Source organism: Mobula hypostoma, chromosome 12, assembly GCF_963921235.1.
Source record: "Mobula hypostoma chromosome 12, sMobHyp1.1, whole genome shotgun sequence".
NCBI lineage: Eukaryota > Metazoa > Chordata > Chondrichthyes > Myliobatiformes > Myliobatidae > Mobula > Mobula hypostoma.
In genome coordinates this window covers 113,124,888-113,143,074 of record NC_086108.1, presented here as the reverse complement: position 1 = coordinate 113,143,074, position 18,187 = coordinate 113,124,888, and the positions used below count along the sequence as shown (strand labels likewise).

At 45.2% G+C, this 18,187-nt stretch overlaps 1 protein-coding gene across 1 annotated transcript in view; it reads left to right on the top strand.

The window, feature by feature from the left end:
* The window catches only part of LOC134355274 (collagen alpha-1(XXIV) chain-like), a 530,134-nt gene that overhangs the window by 307,949 nt on the left and 203,998 nt on the right, over positions 1 to 18,187 (top strand). The window contains exon 20 of the mRNA XM_063065074.1: positions 15,221 to 15,274. Coding sequence (XP_062921144.1) covers positions 15,221 to 15,274 — 54 coding nt within the window. The remainder of the gene's footprint in view (positions 1 to 15,220; positions 15,275 to 18,187) is intronic.

Sequence of the window (18,187 nt, the reverse complement as noted above, 5' to 3'; positions counted from 1 at the left end):
CAATTGATTAGCCAGCAGCTTGCCAATTTTATCACTGTGAACATAAAAATCACTTCTTGTTTTCTTTAATTGGTTTACAATCGAGGACGAGAGTAGTAAACTGTGTTCCATTTGTTTGTATAGCTCCTCAGAAGGAGCCATAACATATTTCTTATCAATTTCTTTAATCTTGTCCACAATTGCCATCTCCTCCTGCTTCTGCTTCTTCCTCAAAGCAACGGAATACGAAATAATCTGACCCCGAATATAGGCTTTAAAAGTGTCCCAAAGAGTGTTAACCGAAATATCTTCTGTATGGTTAATTGTAAAAAAAAGCTCAATCTGTTCATTCATAAAATTAACAAAGTCCGAGTCCTGAAGCAACAGCGAATTAAAACGCCATTGTCTATTGTTTGGTATATTGGCCATAATTTTAATAGAAAGCTTAAGTGGAGCATGATCCGAAATGGTTATAGAATCATAATCACATTTAATCACTGAAGGAATGAGACGAGAATCAATGAAAAAATAATCAATTCTTGAATAGGAATGATGAACATGTGAAAAGAAGGAAAAATCTTTTTCCTGAGGATGCAGAAAACGCCAAATGTCCGTCGACCCAGAATCAGAAAGGAAAAAATTAATCAAATTTGCAGATTTATTAGGTAAAGTCCGTAAAGGAGCCGAACAGTCCGAAGCTGGAGATAAACAGGTATTAAGATCTCCGCCCCAAATCAATGAAAACTCGTTCAAATTCGGAAACTGATCAAACAATGATTTATAAAATTCCGGACAATCCATATTAGGAGCATAAACATTAACCAAAACTACTTTTTTATTAAATAGTAAACCACTAACCAATAAAAATCTACCATTCGGATCAGAGATAATATCCTGTTGTATAAAAGTAACTGAGGAATCTATAAAAATAGAGACGCCTCGACTCTTAGCATTGGAGTTCGAATGAAATTGTTGTCCCTTCCAGAATTTGAAAAAACGTAGTCTGTCCCCCCTCCGTACATGGGTCTCTTGTAAAAATAAAATTTGTGCTTTAAGTCTCCGGAACACTTTAAAAACTTTTTTCCTTTTAATAGGATGATTAAGACCATTAGTATTCCAGGAGACAAAATTAATAATAGACTCCATAAATCCTAAAGTCAACCCACAACAAGGAGGATTGACAATAGGCGCGACCCACAAACCCGGAGAGGAAACAGAACATACAAAAGATACCGGGGAAAAGGACGCAACCAGTACTTCAATAATGTATATAGCCCAAAGAAAAACAAACTAAAACGTGAAGCCCCTCCCACCACCCCCCACCCCAAGACCCCAAGGCAAAATCTAAAGCAGACCCGCCAGAAAGAAGCAAGCGCTAAAACTACCCCCATGACTTCCGGTATACGCTCCCTAAAAAAAAGGTATAAATATAAAAAGGATCAGCTAATTGTAAAACAGTAAAAAAATAAGTAAAAAAAAGTTAGCTCAATTAAAATACACACAGAACAGAACAAAAGCCGGAAAATATATATTAAAAAAAAACCACAATAAACCTCAAACTCATGAATAGACACAGCAACAAAAAAAAATAGGATTATTAACATAAAGTGATTATAAAAAGCAAAACAGAATAAAATTTTAAAAAACTACAAAATTTAAGGCCGCACAGGAAATACGTAAGATGACAAAAGGGAAGTAACCACCCAGAATCCCCTGGGAAAAGAAAGAAATGACGCAGTTAAAAAGAAAGTTTAGCAGCCATATTAAGAAATCAAAAGTAAACTTTTCTGCCCAAATAGGGCACAGAAAAGTTAAAACCAACCAATTCACAGCCTCCGATCAACGGAGATAATTAAAAAAAAGGCAATTAAGATGTTGAAGATGAAAGTTGATCCAGATAACTCTGGGCATCCGATGGAGAATCAAAAAAACGAAGGGCTCCATCTAACATGCGAATCCTTAGACGTGCAGGGTACAGCAGCGCTGGTCTTAAATCCATCTTATAGAATTCCGACATCACGGATCTGTAACGGACCCGTTGGTCCCAGATTGGTTTACTGAAATCTTCCACGAATCGGAACTTAAGATCCGAAAAATCAATGAAACCTTTAGATCGAGCGAATCGAAACAGTCTCTCCTTGTCTTGAAAATAATGAAAACGTAAAATAACATGCCTAGGTCTATCTGACCTAGACGAGTATGATGGGATTCTGTGAACACGATCCAGTAGCGGTGGTTGGTCAGGAAATACAGTAGGGAATGCATCTTTTAAAAGTTGGGAGAAATATTTCATGGGGTTGTTACCTTCAGCGGCTTCCCTCACGCCAATCATTCGTAAATTCTGCCGTCGCATTCTAGATTCCAAGTCAGAGTTTTTAAAAGTCAAAAAGTCAAGTTTCTTCTTCATTACATTAATTGTTTCTTCGATTTTCCCCATCTTAAGCTCAGTTTGTTGCGCGAATTTTTGAAGATCAGATATAGCCGACTGATGTTCCGCAATACATGTTTGCATCTTATCAATTAAATCGGCAATTTTCTGGAAATTAGTTGAGATTTCCGTATGAATCAGGTCTTTAACAGAGCCTGCAATTTCCGTACGAATCATCTCCCTAACAGAGGTTGAAATTTCCCTCTGAATTAACTCCGATATCGCTTTCAAAGTCACCGGTGATTCAGTCGGGGGGAAATCCGTAGCTTTCGGTTTAACCGGAGGTTTACCATCCTTGCCGTTTTTCCCGTTCTTAGACATAGCAGATCTAAGTATCATCCAATTGTCGGAGAATTCAGTTTAATTCAAAGTATTGTAAAAATTGATGCCTTAATGGTTAATTAAAGTATAGCTGACCATAGAGAAAAAAAACTCAGAGGTAATGGAGCGAGTCAAGAACGCGACTTCACTCCATGAGCGCTACCGGAAGTCTCCCTCCATTTCAGCTTTTAAGAGAAATTTGGACAAGTACGTGATGGGAGGGGTATGGAGGGCAATGGTCCAGGTGGGCATCAATGGAACTAGGCAGTATAATACCCAAGCATGCACCAGATGGGCCACAAGGTCTGTTTCTGTGCTGTAGTGCTCTGTGTCTCTATAGCAGGCCAGTTCACAAGCTTGTTCAATCCCATTCCAGGAAAAAACATGCTCTCAAATCAATTCGACTATAGATCACAATTGAAATACAAAGCCCAGTAGAGTTTGTGGTGGGAATGCTGATCACTTTGTAATTCTGAAGGGCAAGAACAGCTGTAACCAATTTGGCAGGAAGATGGCTGGACAGATTACTAATCAGGCCTGGACTGCAGTGTCACGGAACCTCTGAGAACACTTCCTGCTGGGTTTGATAAGGAATTCCGTGGTTAACTCTAGCATCTACCTTGTCGTGGCATGGGCTGAGTATCCCAGATAGCAGATAAACAGCGGGTTCTGATCCTTTTCCACAGCATTGTAGGTATGGCAGCAGATGCTCCGAGGATCTAATTGGATGACAATTTGCTGCTTTCCGTGGGAAGGGAGATTCAGTCGCGCTGAAAGCACATTCCTGAATTCGGTGAATGAACTAAAAGAACTGAAAGGTCAAGTTGAGTTTAGTGCCTTGTGTAATGAAAAATTCTCTTGCAGCAGCATCATGGGCACAAAGCATCAGATAAGCAGTGTTCACAAGAAAACCATAAACTAAACAAAAGTGATATATTTAGTTGAAGTGGAGGGATGTGGCCGTGATGTATCAGGCAGAGATCACTACTCTCTACAGTTTCTGAATTCCTATGCCTTTGAATTGCCTTACTGTTTTGCCATTATGCAACCAGTCAGGACACTGTCAACGGTACATCTGTAGAAGCTTGTTAAAGTGTTGGGTAACAAACCAAACCTTCTTCATCCCCGATGGGTCAGCGGTTCCGAACATTGTTTATGCCATGAACCCCAATCATTAACTGACTGTGGTGTCCCGGTGATGAAGTGACTGACTGTGTCCCGGTGAGGAAGTTACTGACTGTGTTTCCTGGTGAGGAAGAGACTGACTGTGTATCCCGGTGAGGAAGTGACTGACTGTGGTTTCCTGGTGAGGAAGTGACTGATTGTGGTGTCCCAGTGAGGAAGTGACTGATTGTGGTGTCCCAGTGAGGAAGTGACTGATTATAGTGTCCCGGTGAGGAAGTGACTGACTTTGGTTTCCTGGTGAGGAAGTGACTGACTGTGTTTCCCGGTGAGGGAGTGACTGACTGTGGTGTCGCGGTGAGGAAGTGACTGACTGTGTCCCGGTGAGGAAGTGACTGATTGTGGTGTCCCCGTGAGGAAGTGACTGACTGTGGTGTCCCGGTGAGGAAGTGACTGACTGTGTTTCCTGGTGAGGAAGTGACTGATTGTGGTGTCCCGGTGAGGAAGTGACTGACTGTGATGTCCCCGTGAGGAAGTGACTGACTGTGTCCCGGTGTGGAAGTGACTGACTGTGGTGTCCCGGTGAGGAAGTGACTGACTGTGTTTCCTGGTGAGGAAGTGACTGATTGTGGTGTCCCGGTGAGGAAGTGACTGACTGTGATGCCCCCGTGAGGAAGTGACTGACTGTGTCCCGGTGTGGAAGTGACTGACTGTGGTGTCCCGGTGAGGAAGTGACTGACTGTGTTTCCCAGTGAGGAAGTGACTGTGTTTCCCAGTGAGGAAGTGACTGACTGTGTTTCCCAGTGAGGAAGTGACTGACTGTGGTGTCCCTGTGAGGAAGTGACTGACTGTGTCCCGGTGAGGAAGTGACTGACTGTGTTTCCCGATGAGGAAGTGACTGACTGTGTTTCCCGGTGAGGAAGTGACTGACTGTGGTGTCCCGATGAGGAAGTGACTGACTGTGTTTCCCAGTGAGGAAGTGACTGACTGTGTTTCCCGATGAGGAAGTGACTGACTGTGGTGTCCCGGTGAGGGAGTGACTGACTGTGTTTCCCAGTGAGGAAGTGACTGACTGTGTTTCCCAGTAAGGAAGTGACTGACTGTGGTGTCCCTGTGAGGAAGTGACTGATTATAGTGTCCCGGTGAGGAAGTGACTGACTTTGGTTTCCTGGTGAGGAAGTGACTGACTGTGTTTCCCGGTGAGGAAGTGACTGACTGTGTTTCCCGATGAGGAACTGACTGACTGTGGTGTCCCGGTGAGGGAGTGACTGACTGTGTTTCCCAGTGAGGAAGTGACTGACTGTGTTTCCCGATGAGGAAGTGACTGACTGTGTTTCCCAGTGAGGAAGTGACTGACTGTGTCCCGGTGAGGAAGTGACTGATTGTGGTGTCCCAGTGAGGAAGTGACTGATTGTGGTGTCCCAGTGAGGAAGTGACTGATTATAGTGTCCCGGTGAGGAAGTGACTGACTTTGGTTTCCTGGTGAGGAAGTGACTGACTGTGTTTTCCGGTGAGGAAGTGACTGACTGTGTTTCCCGATGAGGAACTGACTGACTGTGGTGTCCCGGTGAGGGAGTGACTGACTGTGTTTCCCAGTGAGGAAGTGACTGACTGTGTTTCCCGATGAGGAAGTGACTGACTGTGTTTCCCAGTGAGGAAGTGACTGACTGTGTCCCGGTGAGGAAGTGACTGATTGTGGTGTCCCAGTGAGGAAGTGACTGATTGTGGTGTCCCAGTGAGGAAGTGACTGATTATAGTGTCCCGGTGAGGAAGTGACTGACTTTGGTTTCCTGGTGAGGAAGTGACTGACTGTGTTTTCCGGTGAGGAAGTGACTGACTGTGTTTCCCGATGAGGAACTGACTGACTGTGGTGTCCCGGTGAGGGAGTGACTGACTGTGTTTCCCAGTGAGGAAGTGACTGACTGTGTTTCCCGATGAGGAAGTGACTGACTGTGTTTCCCAATGAGGAAGTGACTGACTGTGGTGTCCCTGTGAGGAAGTGACTGACTGTGTCCCGGTGAGGAAGTGAGTGACTGTGTTTCCCGATGAGGAAGTGACTGACTGTGTTTCCCGGTGAGGAAGTGACTGACTGTGGTGTCCCTGTGAGGAAATGACTGACTGTGTCCCGGTGAGGAAGTGACTGATTGTGGTGTTCCCGTGAGGAAGTGACTGACTGTGGTGTCCCGGTGAGGGAGTGACTGACTGTGTTTCCCGATGAGGAAGTGACTGACTGTGGTGTCCCAGTGAGGGAGTGACTGACTGTGTTTCCCAGTGAGGAAGTGACTGACTGTGTTTCCCGATGAGGAACTGACTGACTGTGGTGTCCCGGTGAGGGAGTGACTGACTGTGTTTCCAAGTGAGGAAGTGACTGACTGTGTTTCCCGATGAGGAAGTGACTGACTGTGTTTCCCAGTAAGGAAGTGACTGACTGTGGTGTCCCTGTGAGGAAGTGACTGATTATAGTGTCCCGGTGAGGAAGTGACTGACTTTGGTTTCCTGGTGAGGAAGTGACTGACTGTGTTTCCCGGTGAGGAAGTGACTGACTGTGTTTCCCGATGAGGAACTGACTGACTGTGGTGTCCCGGTGAGGGAGTGACTGACTGTGTTTCCCAGTGAGGAAGTGACTGACTGTGTTTCCCGATGAGGAAGTGACTGACTGTGTTTCCCGATAAGGAAGTGACTGACTGTGGTGTCCCTGTGAGGAAGTGACTGATTATAGTGTCCCGGTGAGGAAGTGACTGACTGTGTTTCCCGATGAGGAAGTGACTGACTGTGTTTCCCGATGAGGAAGTGACTGACTGTGGTGTCCCTGTGAGGAAGTGACTGATTATAGTGTCCCGGTGAGGAAGTGACTGACTGTGTTTCCCGATGAGGAAGTGACTGACTGTGTTTCCCAGTGAGGAAGTGACTGACTGTGTTTCCCGATGAGGAAGTGACTGACTGTGGTGTCCCGGTGAGGGAGTGACTGACTGTGTTTCCCAGTGAGGAAGTGACTGACTGTGTTTCCCGATGAGGAAGTGACTGACTGTGTTTCCCAGTAAGGAAGTGACTGACTGTGGTGTCCCTGTGAGGAAGTGACTGATTATAGTGTCCCGGTGAGGAAGTGACTGACTTTGGTTTCCTGGTGAGGAAGTGACTGACTGTGTTTCCCGGTGAGGAAGTGACTGACTGTGTCCCGGTGAGGAAGTGACTGACTGTGTTTCCCGATGAGGAAGTGACTGACTGTGTTTCCCGGTGAGGAAGTGACTGACTGTGGTGTCCCGATGAGGAAGTGACTGACTGTGTTTCCCAGTGAGGAAGTGACTGACTGTGTTTCCCGATGAGGAAGTGACTGACTGTGGTGTCCCGGTGAGGGAGTGACTGACTGTGTTTCCCAGTGAGGAAGTCTTCATGGAGAGTGTCTTCACATCAGCCAGTACTGTCTGGTCTGGTGCAGCATCCCCTCACAATATGGAAAACTACAGTGAGCTGTCAGGCCATTAGAAAATGTCAATGTCTGCATTCTATCATCACTGCAGGACTTGTTTGTGTCCAGGACAAAGAAGTGGGCACAAAATAATCACTGGGCACACTACCCACCCTGCAAAAGGTATTGTAATTATGCGGGCACTGTTAAAATGATCCCTCTTCTGTTTCTTTATCTCGTTACTGGAGATTCCGTATCAAGCAACCCTGCCACTTCGATCTGGCCCATGCCTTCATTAACCAGGTCCAACACTTGCCTTTATTGGGATATTCCTCCTCCTTACACAAATTTTAAGGTTTATGGTTATGAATATGTTAAAATGTTGAGGTTATTACGTACGTTTGGTGTGGGTGGTGTGTGATGGATTGTAGGCAATGGGTGCTCCAGTGTGGGGTATCTAGGAAAGGGATTGTGGGAGTGTGTGATGGATTGTAGGGAATGGGTGCTCCAGTGTGGGGTATCTAGGAAAGGGATTGTCGGGGTGTGTGATGGATTGTAGGGAATGGGTGCTCCAGTGTGGGGTATCTAGGAAAGGGATTGTGGGTGGTGTGTGATGGATTGTAGGGAATGGGTGCTCCAGTGTGGGGTATCTAGGAAAGGGATTGTCGGGGTGTGTGATGGATTGTAGGGAATGCGTGCTCCAGTGTGGGGTATCTAGGAAAGGGATTGTCGGGGTGGGTGATCAATTGCAGGGAATGCGTGCTCCAGTGTGGGGTATCTAGGAAAGGGATTGTCGGGGTGTGTGATGGATTGTAGGGAATGGGTGCTCCAGTGTGGGGTATCTAGGAAAGGGATTGTGGGAGGTGTGTGATGGATTGTAGGGAATGGGTGCTCCAGTGTGGGGTATCTAGGAAAGGGATTGTGGGAGGTGTGTGATGGATTGTAGGGAATGGGTGCTCCAGTGTGGGGTATCTAGGAAAGGGATTGTCCGGGTGGGTGATCAATTGCAGGGAATGGGTGCTCCAGTGTGGGGTATCTAGGAAAGGGATTGTGGGTGGTGTGTGATGAACTGTAGGGAATGGGTGCTCCAGTGTGGGGTATCTAGGAAAGGGATTGTGGGGGTGGGTGATGAACTGTAGGAAATGGGTGCTCCAGTGTGGGGTATCTAGGAAAGGGATTGTGGGTGGTGTGTGATGAACTGTAGGGAATGGGTGCTCCAGTGTGGGGTATCTAGGAAAGGGATTGTGGGTGGTGTGTGATGAACTGTAGGGAATGGGTGCTCCAGTGTGGGGTATATAGGAAAGGGATTGTCGGGGTGTGTGATGGATTGTAGGAAATGGGTGCTCCAGTGTGGGGTATCAAGGAAAGGGATTGTCGGGGTGTGTGATGAATTGCAGGGAATGGGTGCTCCAGTGTGGGGTATCTAGGAAAGGGATTGTGGGGGTGAGTGATGAACTGTAGGGAATGGGTGCTCCAGTGTGGGGTATCTAGGAAAGGGATTGTGGGGGTGGGTGATGGATTGTAGGGAATGGGTGCTCCAGTGTGGGGTATCTAGGAAAGGGATTGTGGGGGTGTGTGATGGATTGTAGGAAATGGGTGCTCCAGTGTGGGGTATCTAGGAAAGGGATTGTCGGGGTGGGTGATGAATTGCAGGGAATGGGTGCTCCAGTGTAGGGTGTCAAGGCAAAGGATTGTGGGGGTGGGGGGGCCAGAGTTAGGTTTAAGTTTGGGATGTAATTATGTGGGCAGCAGGAAAATTATCCCACTTGTTTTTCTTGATCTCATTACAGAAATTTCAGAGTAACTTGACCCTACTAGTTTGACCTGGCCCATTCCTTTCATTAACCTGGTCCAACACTAATTGGCTTTATTAACCTGGTGTGTATAAATAGTTCTAGATCATCAGCAATGTAAGCTGAGGTCCTCAAATGTCTTGAGTCTTTATACATAGGACACCTTCGCTAGGTGACCTAAAATTGCCATTTATTAGATGATTTTTTCTTTTTCGCATCATTATCTGTAAACTATAAAGACTGTTGTGCATGAAAGTTCCCAGATCAGTAGTTTCTCAAATACTCAAACCATTCTGCGTGGCACCAACAATTATTCCACAGTCAAAGTCACTTAGATCATACTACTTCTCCATTCTGATGTTGGGTCTCTGAACAAAAACTGATTCTTGACGATGTCTGCATTCTTTTATGCAATAAGGTGCTGCCACGTGATTGGCTGATAAGATATTTGATTAATGAGCAGGTGCACTGGTGTACCTAATAAAGTGGCCACGGAGTGTATAAAACGGACATGAGTTTAGAGACTGTCGATCATCGGCTAAATGGATCGAAGCCTCCAGCAGTAATTCTGTCGACCATTTACACTGAGCTAATTAAGTGTCTTGTCCATAAGGTTTTTAGCTTAGAAATGGTTTGTTTTGCATATTCAGTGCATGTCTGTATTGCAAGTGTGATCAGCTTTAAAAATCTGAACATTTGGAACATAAATAGTTCCAGATCAGCCTCAACTGTTTCCAGAACTTTGAAGTATTGACACAGTATTTCCCGAAACTCCTTGACACATTTCAGTCAGACAGATGTTAGATGTAACTTCAGATTGGGACCAGGTAGCATAGTGGTGAGCGTGGTGCTTCTTTACAGCACCAGCGAGCTGGGTTCAGTTCTGCTGCTGTCAGTAAGGGATTTGTACATTTTCTCCGAGACCGAATGGGTCTCCTCCAGGTGCTCCAGTGCCCTCCCACCTCCAAAGAGATATGGGTTAGGGTTAGCAAGTTGTGGGCATACTATTTTGGTGCCGGAAGCATGCCGACATTTGCAACCTATCCCCAGCACATCCCTGGACTGTGTTGGTTGTTGATGCAAATGATGCTTTTCACTGTTTGTTTAGTGTTTTCAACCATAAGATATAGGAGGAGAATTAGACCCTTTGGCCCATTGAGTCTGCTCTGACATTTCATCATGGCTGATCCATTTCCCTCTCAGACCCAATCTCCTGCCTTCTCCCCGTATCCCTTCAGACTCTGACTAATCAAGAATCTATCAACCTCTGTGTTAAACAAACCCAATGACTTGGCCTCCACAGTGACCGACCAGTGACTGGAAGTGTTATACCTGAATGTGCTCAGTATACGGAAAAAGGTTGATGAACTTGTAGCACATTTACAGATTGGCAAGTATGGCGTTGTAGGCATCACTGAATCATGGCTGGAAGAAGATTATATCTGGCAGCTCAATGTCCAAGGATACACATTGTATCAAAAGGACAGGCAGGAAGGCAGAGGAGGTGGCGTGGCCCTGTTGGTAAAAATTGAATCAAATCATTAGAGAGAGGTGACATAGAGTCAGAAGGTGTTAGATGATTGTAGATAGAGCTAAGGAACTGCAAAGGTAAAAAGACCCAGCTGAGAGTTGTATACAGATCCCCAAAACAGTAGTAAGGATGTGGTCTACAATTACAATGGGAGATAGAAAATGCAGCCAAACAGATAATGTTACAATTGTCATGGGGGACTTCAATATGCAGGTAGATTGGGGAAATCAGGGTGATTCTGGATCTCAAGAGGGAGAATTTTTAGAATGCCTGTGAGATGGCTTTTTAGAGTAGCTTGTGTTTGAACCCACCAGGACTCACGAAGGGTCTCGGCCCTAAACGTCGACTGTACCTCTTCCTATAGATGCTGCCTGGCCTGTTGTGTTCACCAGCATTTTTTGTGTGTGTTGGTTGATATGATTAGGAATAGTTAGCATGGCTTTGTCAAAGGCAGGTCATGCCTTACGAGCCTGATTGAATTTTTTGGGGATGTTACTGGGCACATTGATGAAGGTAGAGCTGTAGATGTAGTGTATATGGATTTCAGCAAGGCATTTGATAAGATACCCCATGAAGGCTTATTGAGAAAGTAAGGAGGCATGGGATCCAAGGGGACATTGCTTTGGATCCAGAACTGGCTTGCACACAGAAGGCAAAGAGTGGTTGTAGACGGGTCACATTCTGCATGGAGGTTCTGACCAGTGGTGTGTCTCAGGGAACTGTTCTGGGACCCCGACTCTCTGTGATTTTTATAAATGATCCGGATAAGGAAGTGGAGGGATGGGTTAGTAAATTTGCTGATGACACAAAGGTCGGGGGTGTTGTGGATAGTGTGGAGGGCTGTCAGAGGTTACAACGGGACATTGATAGGATGCAAAACTGGGTTGAGAAGTGGCAGATGGAGTTCAACCCAGATAAGTGTGAGGTGGTTCATTTTGGTAGGTCAAATATGATGGCAGAATATAGTATTGATGGTAAGACTCTTGACAGTGTGGAGAATCAGAGGGATCTTGGGGTCCGAGTCCATAGGACACTCAAGGATGCTACACAGGTTGACTCTGTGGTTAAGAAAGCATACGGTGCATTGGCCTTCATCAATCGTGGGATTGAGTTTAGGAGCCGAGAGGTAGGTTGCGGGTGTGGACAGTGGTAGCCTGTGTTGTTCATCCACGTGTTGCACTGGATAGGGAAGGGGGAGGAGGGGAGGTGTTGGTGCTGAGGGAGCATTGGGTGCCTCGGCACCTGGACTGGTGTGCTGGGGTGGTGGTGAACAGGGGGACAATTGCCAAACCTATTGAAGAATTGGTTTAACTCATTAGCCCGTTCTCAGCTGCATTCCAAGGGTTTACAGCCAGTGATGTTCTTCATACCTCTCCACACCTCCTGTGGGCTACTCTGCCCAGGCTTGTTCTCCATCTCTCTCCTGTATTCCTCTTCAGCCACCTTGATCTTCACCTTTATCTCCCTCTGCACTTTTCAACTCCTCTAAAGGCTCTCTTTCTGTGGTGGAGAACAGCCTTCAGATCACTGGTGACCCATGGCTTGTTCTTAGGGAAGTAGCAAACAGTCCTTGATGGTACTACAGTCTGCAGACAGTTGATGTAGCCAGTGATGCAATCAGTAAGTCCGTTAGGAGAATGGGCAAAGAACTCACAGATGGAATACAGTGTCGGGAAGTGTATGAGCATGCACTGTGCTAGAAGAAGTAAAAGAGTAGACTATTTTCTAAATGGAGAGAAAATACAAAAGTCTGAGATACAATGGTACTTGGGAGGCCTTGTGCAGGATTCCCTAAAGGTTAATTTGCAGCTTGAGTAGGTGGTGGTGAAGGTATGAATATGATGTTCGTATTCATTTCAAGAGGATTAGAATTTAAAAGCAAGTATGTTATACTGAGGCTTTATAAAGCACCGGTGAGACTTCACCAGTATAGATATGTCACCATATACAACTCTGAGATTCATTTTCTTGCAGGCATTCACAGTAAATACAAATAACATAATAGAGTCAATGAAAGACTGCACCAAACAACAACCAATGTTTAAAACAGTCAACAAACTGTGCAAATACAAAAAGACAGTGAGTAAAAGGAAATAATAATAATAAATAATAAACAATAAATATAGACGCATGAGATGAAGTGCAATAGACAATAGGTGCAGGAATAGGCCATTCGGCCCTTCGAGCCAGTACCACCATTCACTGTGATCATGGCTGATCATCCACAATCAGTATCCGGTTCCTGCCTTATCCACATAACCTTTGATTCCACTATCTTTACGAGCTCTATCCATCTTTTTCTTGAAAGCATCCAGAGACTTGGCCTCCACTGCCTTCTGGGGCAGAGCATTCCATATATCCACCACTCTCTGGGTGAAAAAGTTTTTCCTCAACTCCGTTCTAAATGGCCTACCCCTTATTCTTAATCTGTGGCCTCTGGTTCTGGACTCACCCATCAGCGGGAATATGCTTCCTGCCTCCAGCGTGTCCAATTCCTTAATAATCTTATATGTCCTTGAAAGTGAGGCCATTGGTTGTGGAAGCGAGTGAAGTTGAGTAAATTTATCCCATCTGGTTCAAGACCCCAATGGTTGAGGAGCAATAACTGTTGCTGAACCTGATGGTGTGAGTCCTGAGGCTCCTGTACCTCCTCCCTGATGGCAGCAGCAAGTAGAGAGCCTGGCCTGGATGGTGGGGGTCCCTGATGATGGATGCTGCCTTCCTGTAGCATATGTAGATGCGCTCAGTGGTGGTGAGGGCTTTCCTTATGATGGACTGGGCTGTATCCACTACTTTTTGTAGGATCTTCTGTTTAAGTGCATCGGTGTTTCCAAACCAGGCTGTGATGCAACCAGTAAATATACTCTGCACCATACATCTGTAGAAATTCGTCAAAGTTTTCGATGCCATAGAGTCTTCACATAATTTTAAGCAAGTAGAGACACTGCTGTGCTTTCTTCATAATGACCTTCATGCTGAGCCGAGGACAAATCCTCTGAAATGACAACACCTAGGAATTTAAAGCTCTGACCCTCTCCACCTTTGATCCCCCAATGAGGACTGGCTCATGGACCTCCGGTTTCCTACTCCTGAAATCAATAATCATCTCTTTGTTTTTTTCCTGACACTGAGAGAGAGGTTTTAGTTATGGCACGACTCAGCCAGATTTTCAGTCTCCCTCCTATGTGCTGATTCCTCCCCACCTTTGATCTGTCAATGTCAATGTTGTCATCGGCAGACTTGAATATGGAATTGGAGCTGTGCTTAGCCACACAGTCATAAATGTAAAGCGAGTAGAGCAGGGGGCTAAGCACACAGTCTTGTGGTGCACATGCTAATGGAAGAGATGTCACTACCAATCCAAACTGACTGGGGTCCACAAGTGCGGAAATTGAGGATCCAGTTGCACAAGGAGATATTGAGGCCAAGGTCTTAAAGCTTATTGATTAGTTTTGAGGAGATGATAGTATTGAATGCTGAGCTGTGGTAATGATAAGCATGCAAATGTATGTATCTTCACTGTCCAGATATTCCAGGATTTAGTGAAGAGTCAATGAATTGGCATCTGTTGTAGTGGTACACAAATTGGAGTGGATCCAAGTCACTTCTCAGGCAGGAGTTGATATGTTTCATCACCAGCATCACTAGCCTCTCAAAGCACTTCATCACAGAGGATGCAAGTGCTGGTGGACAATAGTCATTGAGGTAAGTTACGGTGTTTTTCTTGCGCACTGGTACAATTGAATCCTGCTTGAAGCACGTGGTACCTCAGACTGCCAAAGTGAGAAGTACTGGTGATTAGCACAGGTCTTTAGTCGTTGGCCATGGGTTCACCTTCCTGAACAACTCTCTCTCATTGGCCTCAGAAATTGAAATCACGGTGTCATCAGGGGCTGTGGGGGTCCGTGAAGTTGCCCTCATGTCTTGATGGTCAAAGCGAGCATAAAAGGCATTGAGCTCATCTGGAGGCTAAGCCTGTTGTCACCTATGTTGCTTGATTTAACTTTGTAGGAGTTGATAGGACTTAACCCCTGCCACAGCTGTCGAGCATCCTTCAAAGATTCAATCACAGACAAGAGAAAGTCTGCAGCTGCTGGAAATCCAAGCAACACACACAAAATACAGGGAGAACTCAGCAGGCCAGGCAGCCTCTGTGAAAAAGGCTATAGTTGACGTTTCACAATCAGATTTAATTTCACTGGTATACAGTATATTGTGAAATGTGTTGTTATATGGCAGCAGTACATAATTCATTGTCCATTCAGAAATCTGATGGCGGAGGGGAAGAAGCTGTTCCTGAATTGTTGAGTGTGCCTTCATGCTCCTGGACCTCCTCCCTGATGGTAGCAATGAGAAGAGGGCACGTCCTGGGTAATGGAGGTTCTTAATGATGGATGCTGTCTTTCTGAGGCATTGCACGTTGAAGATGTCCCGGATGGACAGACAATTTAATGGAAAGAATATTTAACAGATGTTGAGCAGGGACAGTTAGGGGATTACAGCGGAGTGAGTTCTGTTCAGAAGCTGGAGAGCTACGTGAAATGATCTGTGTAGATGGTGTGTCAAACAATTTTGTCTCTTGTACATCAATCCAACCTATAGTAATAAACCAATTGATCAATCTGACACCTGTTTTTCAGGGTTTCCCCGGAGATATTGGGCAGCCAGGCCCTAATGGAATTGAAGGTCCAAAGGTAGGTGGATAAAAAAATCCATTTATTTTAGATCACGCTGCAACAATTGTTCATCCCAGTTTGGCAAAAGAGTAAACCAGGGAAGGTAGTGCACCCATGGCTGACAAGGGAGATTAGGGATAATATCAATTCCAAAGAAGGAACATACAAATTAGCCAGAAAAAGCGGCACACCTGAGGACTGGGAGAAATTCAGAGTCCAGCAGAGGAGGACAAAGGGCTTAGTTAGGAAAGGGAAAAAAGATTATGAGAGAAAACTGGCAGGGAACATAAAAACTGACTGTAAAAGCTTTTATAGATATGTGAAAAGCAAAAGACTGATTAAGACAAATGTAGGTCCCCTACAGACAGAAACAGGTGAATTGATTATGGGGAGGAAGGACATGGCTGACCAATTGAATAACTACTTTGGTTCTGTCTTCACTAAGGAGGACATAAATAATCTTCCGGAAATAGTAAGGGACAGAGGGTCCAGTGAGATGGAGGAACTGAGCGAAATACATGTTAGCAGGGAAGTGGTGTTAGGTAAATTGAAGGGATAAAAGGCAGATAAATCCCCAGAGCCAGATGGTCTGCATCTCAGAGTGCTTAAGGAAGTAGCCCAAGAAATATTGGATGCATTAGTGATAATTTTTCAAAACTCTTTAGATTCTGGACTAGTTCCTGAGGATTGGAGGGTGGCTAATGTAACCCCTCTTTTTAAAACAGGAGGGAGAGAGAAACTGGGGAACTATAGACCGGTTAGCCTAACATCGGTGGTGGGGACACTGCTGGAGTCACTTATCAAAGATGTGATAACAGCACATTTGGAAAGCGATGAAATTATCGGACAAAGTCAGCATGGATTTGTGAAAGGAAAATCATGTCTGACGAATCTCATAGAGTTTTTTGAGGATGTAACTAGCAGAGTGGATAGGGGAGAACCAGTGGATGTGGTATATTTGGATTTTCAAAAGGCTTTTGACAAGGTCCCACACAGGAGATTAGTGTGCAAACTTAAAGCACACGGTATTTGGGGTAAGGTATTGATGTGGATAGAGAATTGGTTGGCAGACAGGAAGCAAAGAGTGGGAATAAATGGGACTTTTTCAGAATGGCAGGCAGTGACTAGTGGGGTACCGCAAAGCTCAGTGCTGGGACCCCAGTTGTTTACAATATATATTAATGACTTAGATGAGGGAATTAAATGCAGCATCTCCAAGTTTGCGGATGACATGAAGCTGGGCGACAGTGTTAGCTGTGAGGAGGATGCTAAGAGGATGCAGGGTGACTTGGATAGGTTAGGTGAGTGGGCAAATTCATGGCAGATGCAATTTAATGTGGATAAATGTGAGGTTATCAACTTTGGTGGCAAAAATAGGAAAACAGATTATTACCTGAATGGTGGCCGATTCGGAAAAGGGGAGGTGCAACGAGACCTGGGTGTCATTATACACCAGTCATTGAAAGTGGGCATGCAGGTACAGCAGGCGGTGAAAAAGGCAAATGGTATGCTGGCATTCATAGCAAGAGAATTCGAGTACAGGAGCAGGGAGGTACTACTACAGTTGTACAAGGCCTTGGTGAGACCACACCTGGAGTATTGTGTGCAGTTTTGGTCCCCTAATCTGAGGAAAGACATCCTTGCCATAGAGGGAGTACAAAGAAGGTTCACCAGATTGATTCCTGGGATGGCAGGACTTTCATATGATGAAAGACTGGATCGACTAGGCTTATACTCTTTGGAATTTAGAAGATTGAGGGGGGGTCTTATTGAAATGTACAAAATGTTAAAGATATTGGACAGACTAGATGCAGGAAGATTGTTCCCGATGTTGGGGAAGTCCAGGACGAGGGGTCACAGTTTGAGGATTAAGGGGAAGCCTTTTAGGACCGAGATGAGGAAAAACTTCTTCACACAGAGAGTGGTGAATCTGTGGAATTCTCTGCCACAGGAAACAGCTGAGGCCAGTTCATTGTCTATATTTAAGAAGGAGTTAGATATGGCCCTTGTGGCTAAAGGGATCAGGGGGTATGGAGGGAATGCTGGTACAGGGTTCTGAGTTGGATGATCAGCCATGATCATACTGAATGGCGGTGCAGGCTCAAAGGGCTGAATGGCCTACTCCTGCACCTATTTTCTATGTTTCTATGTTTCTAACAGTGAGTTCACAAGTTAAAGATTAGATTAACGGTAAGCTTGTCGCATGTATGTCGAAAGATACAGTGAAATGCGTTGTTTGCATCAAATCAAATCAGCAATGATTGTGCTGGGCAGCCTGCAAATGTCCTGGATCATTCACAGGAATCAACACGGCTCACTGACCCTAAAGCAAGCCCACAGCTCACTGACCCTACAGCAGGCCCACGGCTCACTGACCCTACAGCAGGCCCACGGCTCACTGACCCTACAGCAAGCCCACAGCTCACTGACCCTACAGCAGGCCCACGGCTCACTGACCCTACAGCAGGCCCACGGCTCACTGACCCTAACCCATAGGTGCTTGCAATGTGGGAGGAAATACACCGGTCACTGGGAGAACGTACACACTCCATACGACCAGCAATGGGAATTGAAAACCTGATCTTACAGCTGGCATACTGAGTACATGATGCTAACTATGAAGAATCTGTGCATCTGATCACACTAACTTAATACACTAGGTAGACAAACAGAATGAAGAAAACATAATTTATTTTGCAAATATTATAAACTGTTTGAAGTTTTTACTGAAGATTATAACAAGATATAATCACTGAAGCAAAGCAATATGTTAGTTGCAGTTCCACCCACCACGTCCATGTCAATGTCTCTGGCCATCTGCACTAATCCAACATGTCTACATTGTCGACATCTTCTTATGCTTTGCCATGTAAGTGTCCGTCTTAATGTCTCTTAAACATAGTGACTGTAACTGATCCCGCCAGCAAGTTC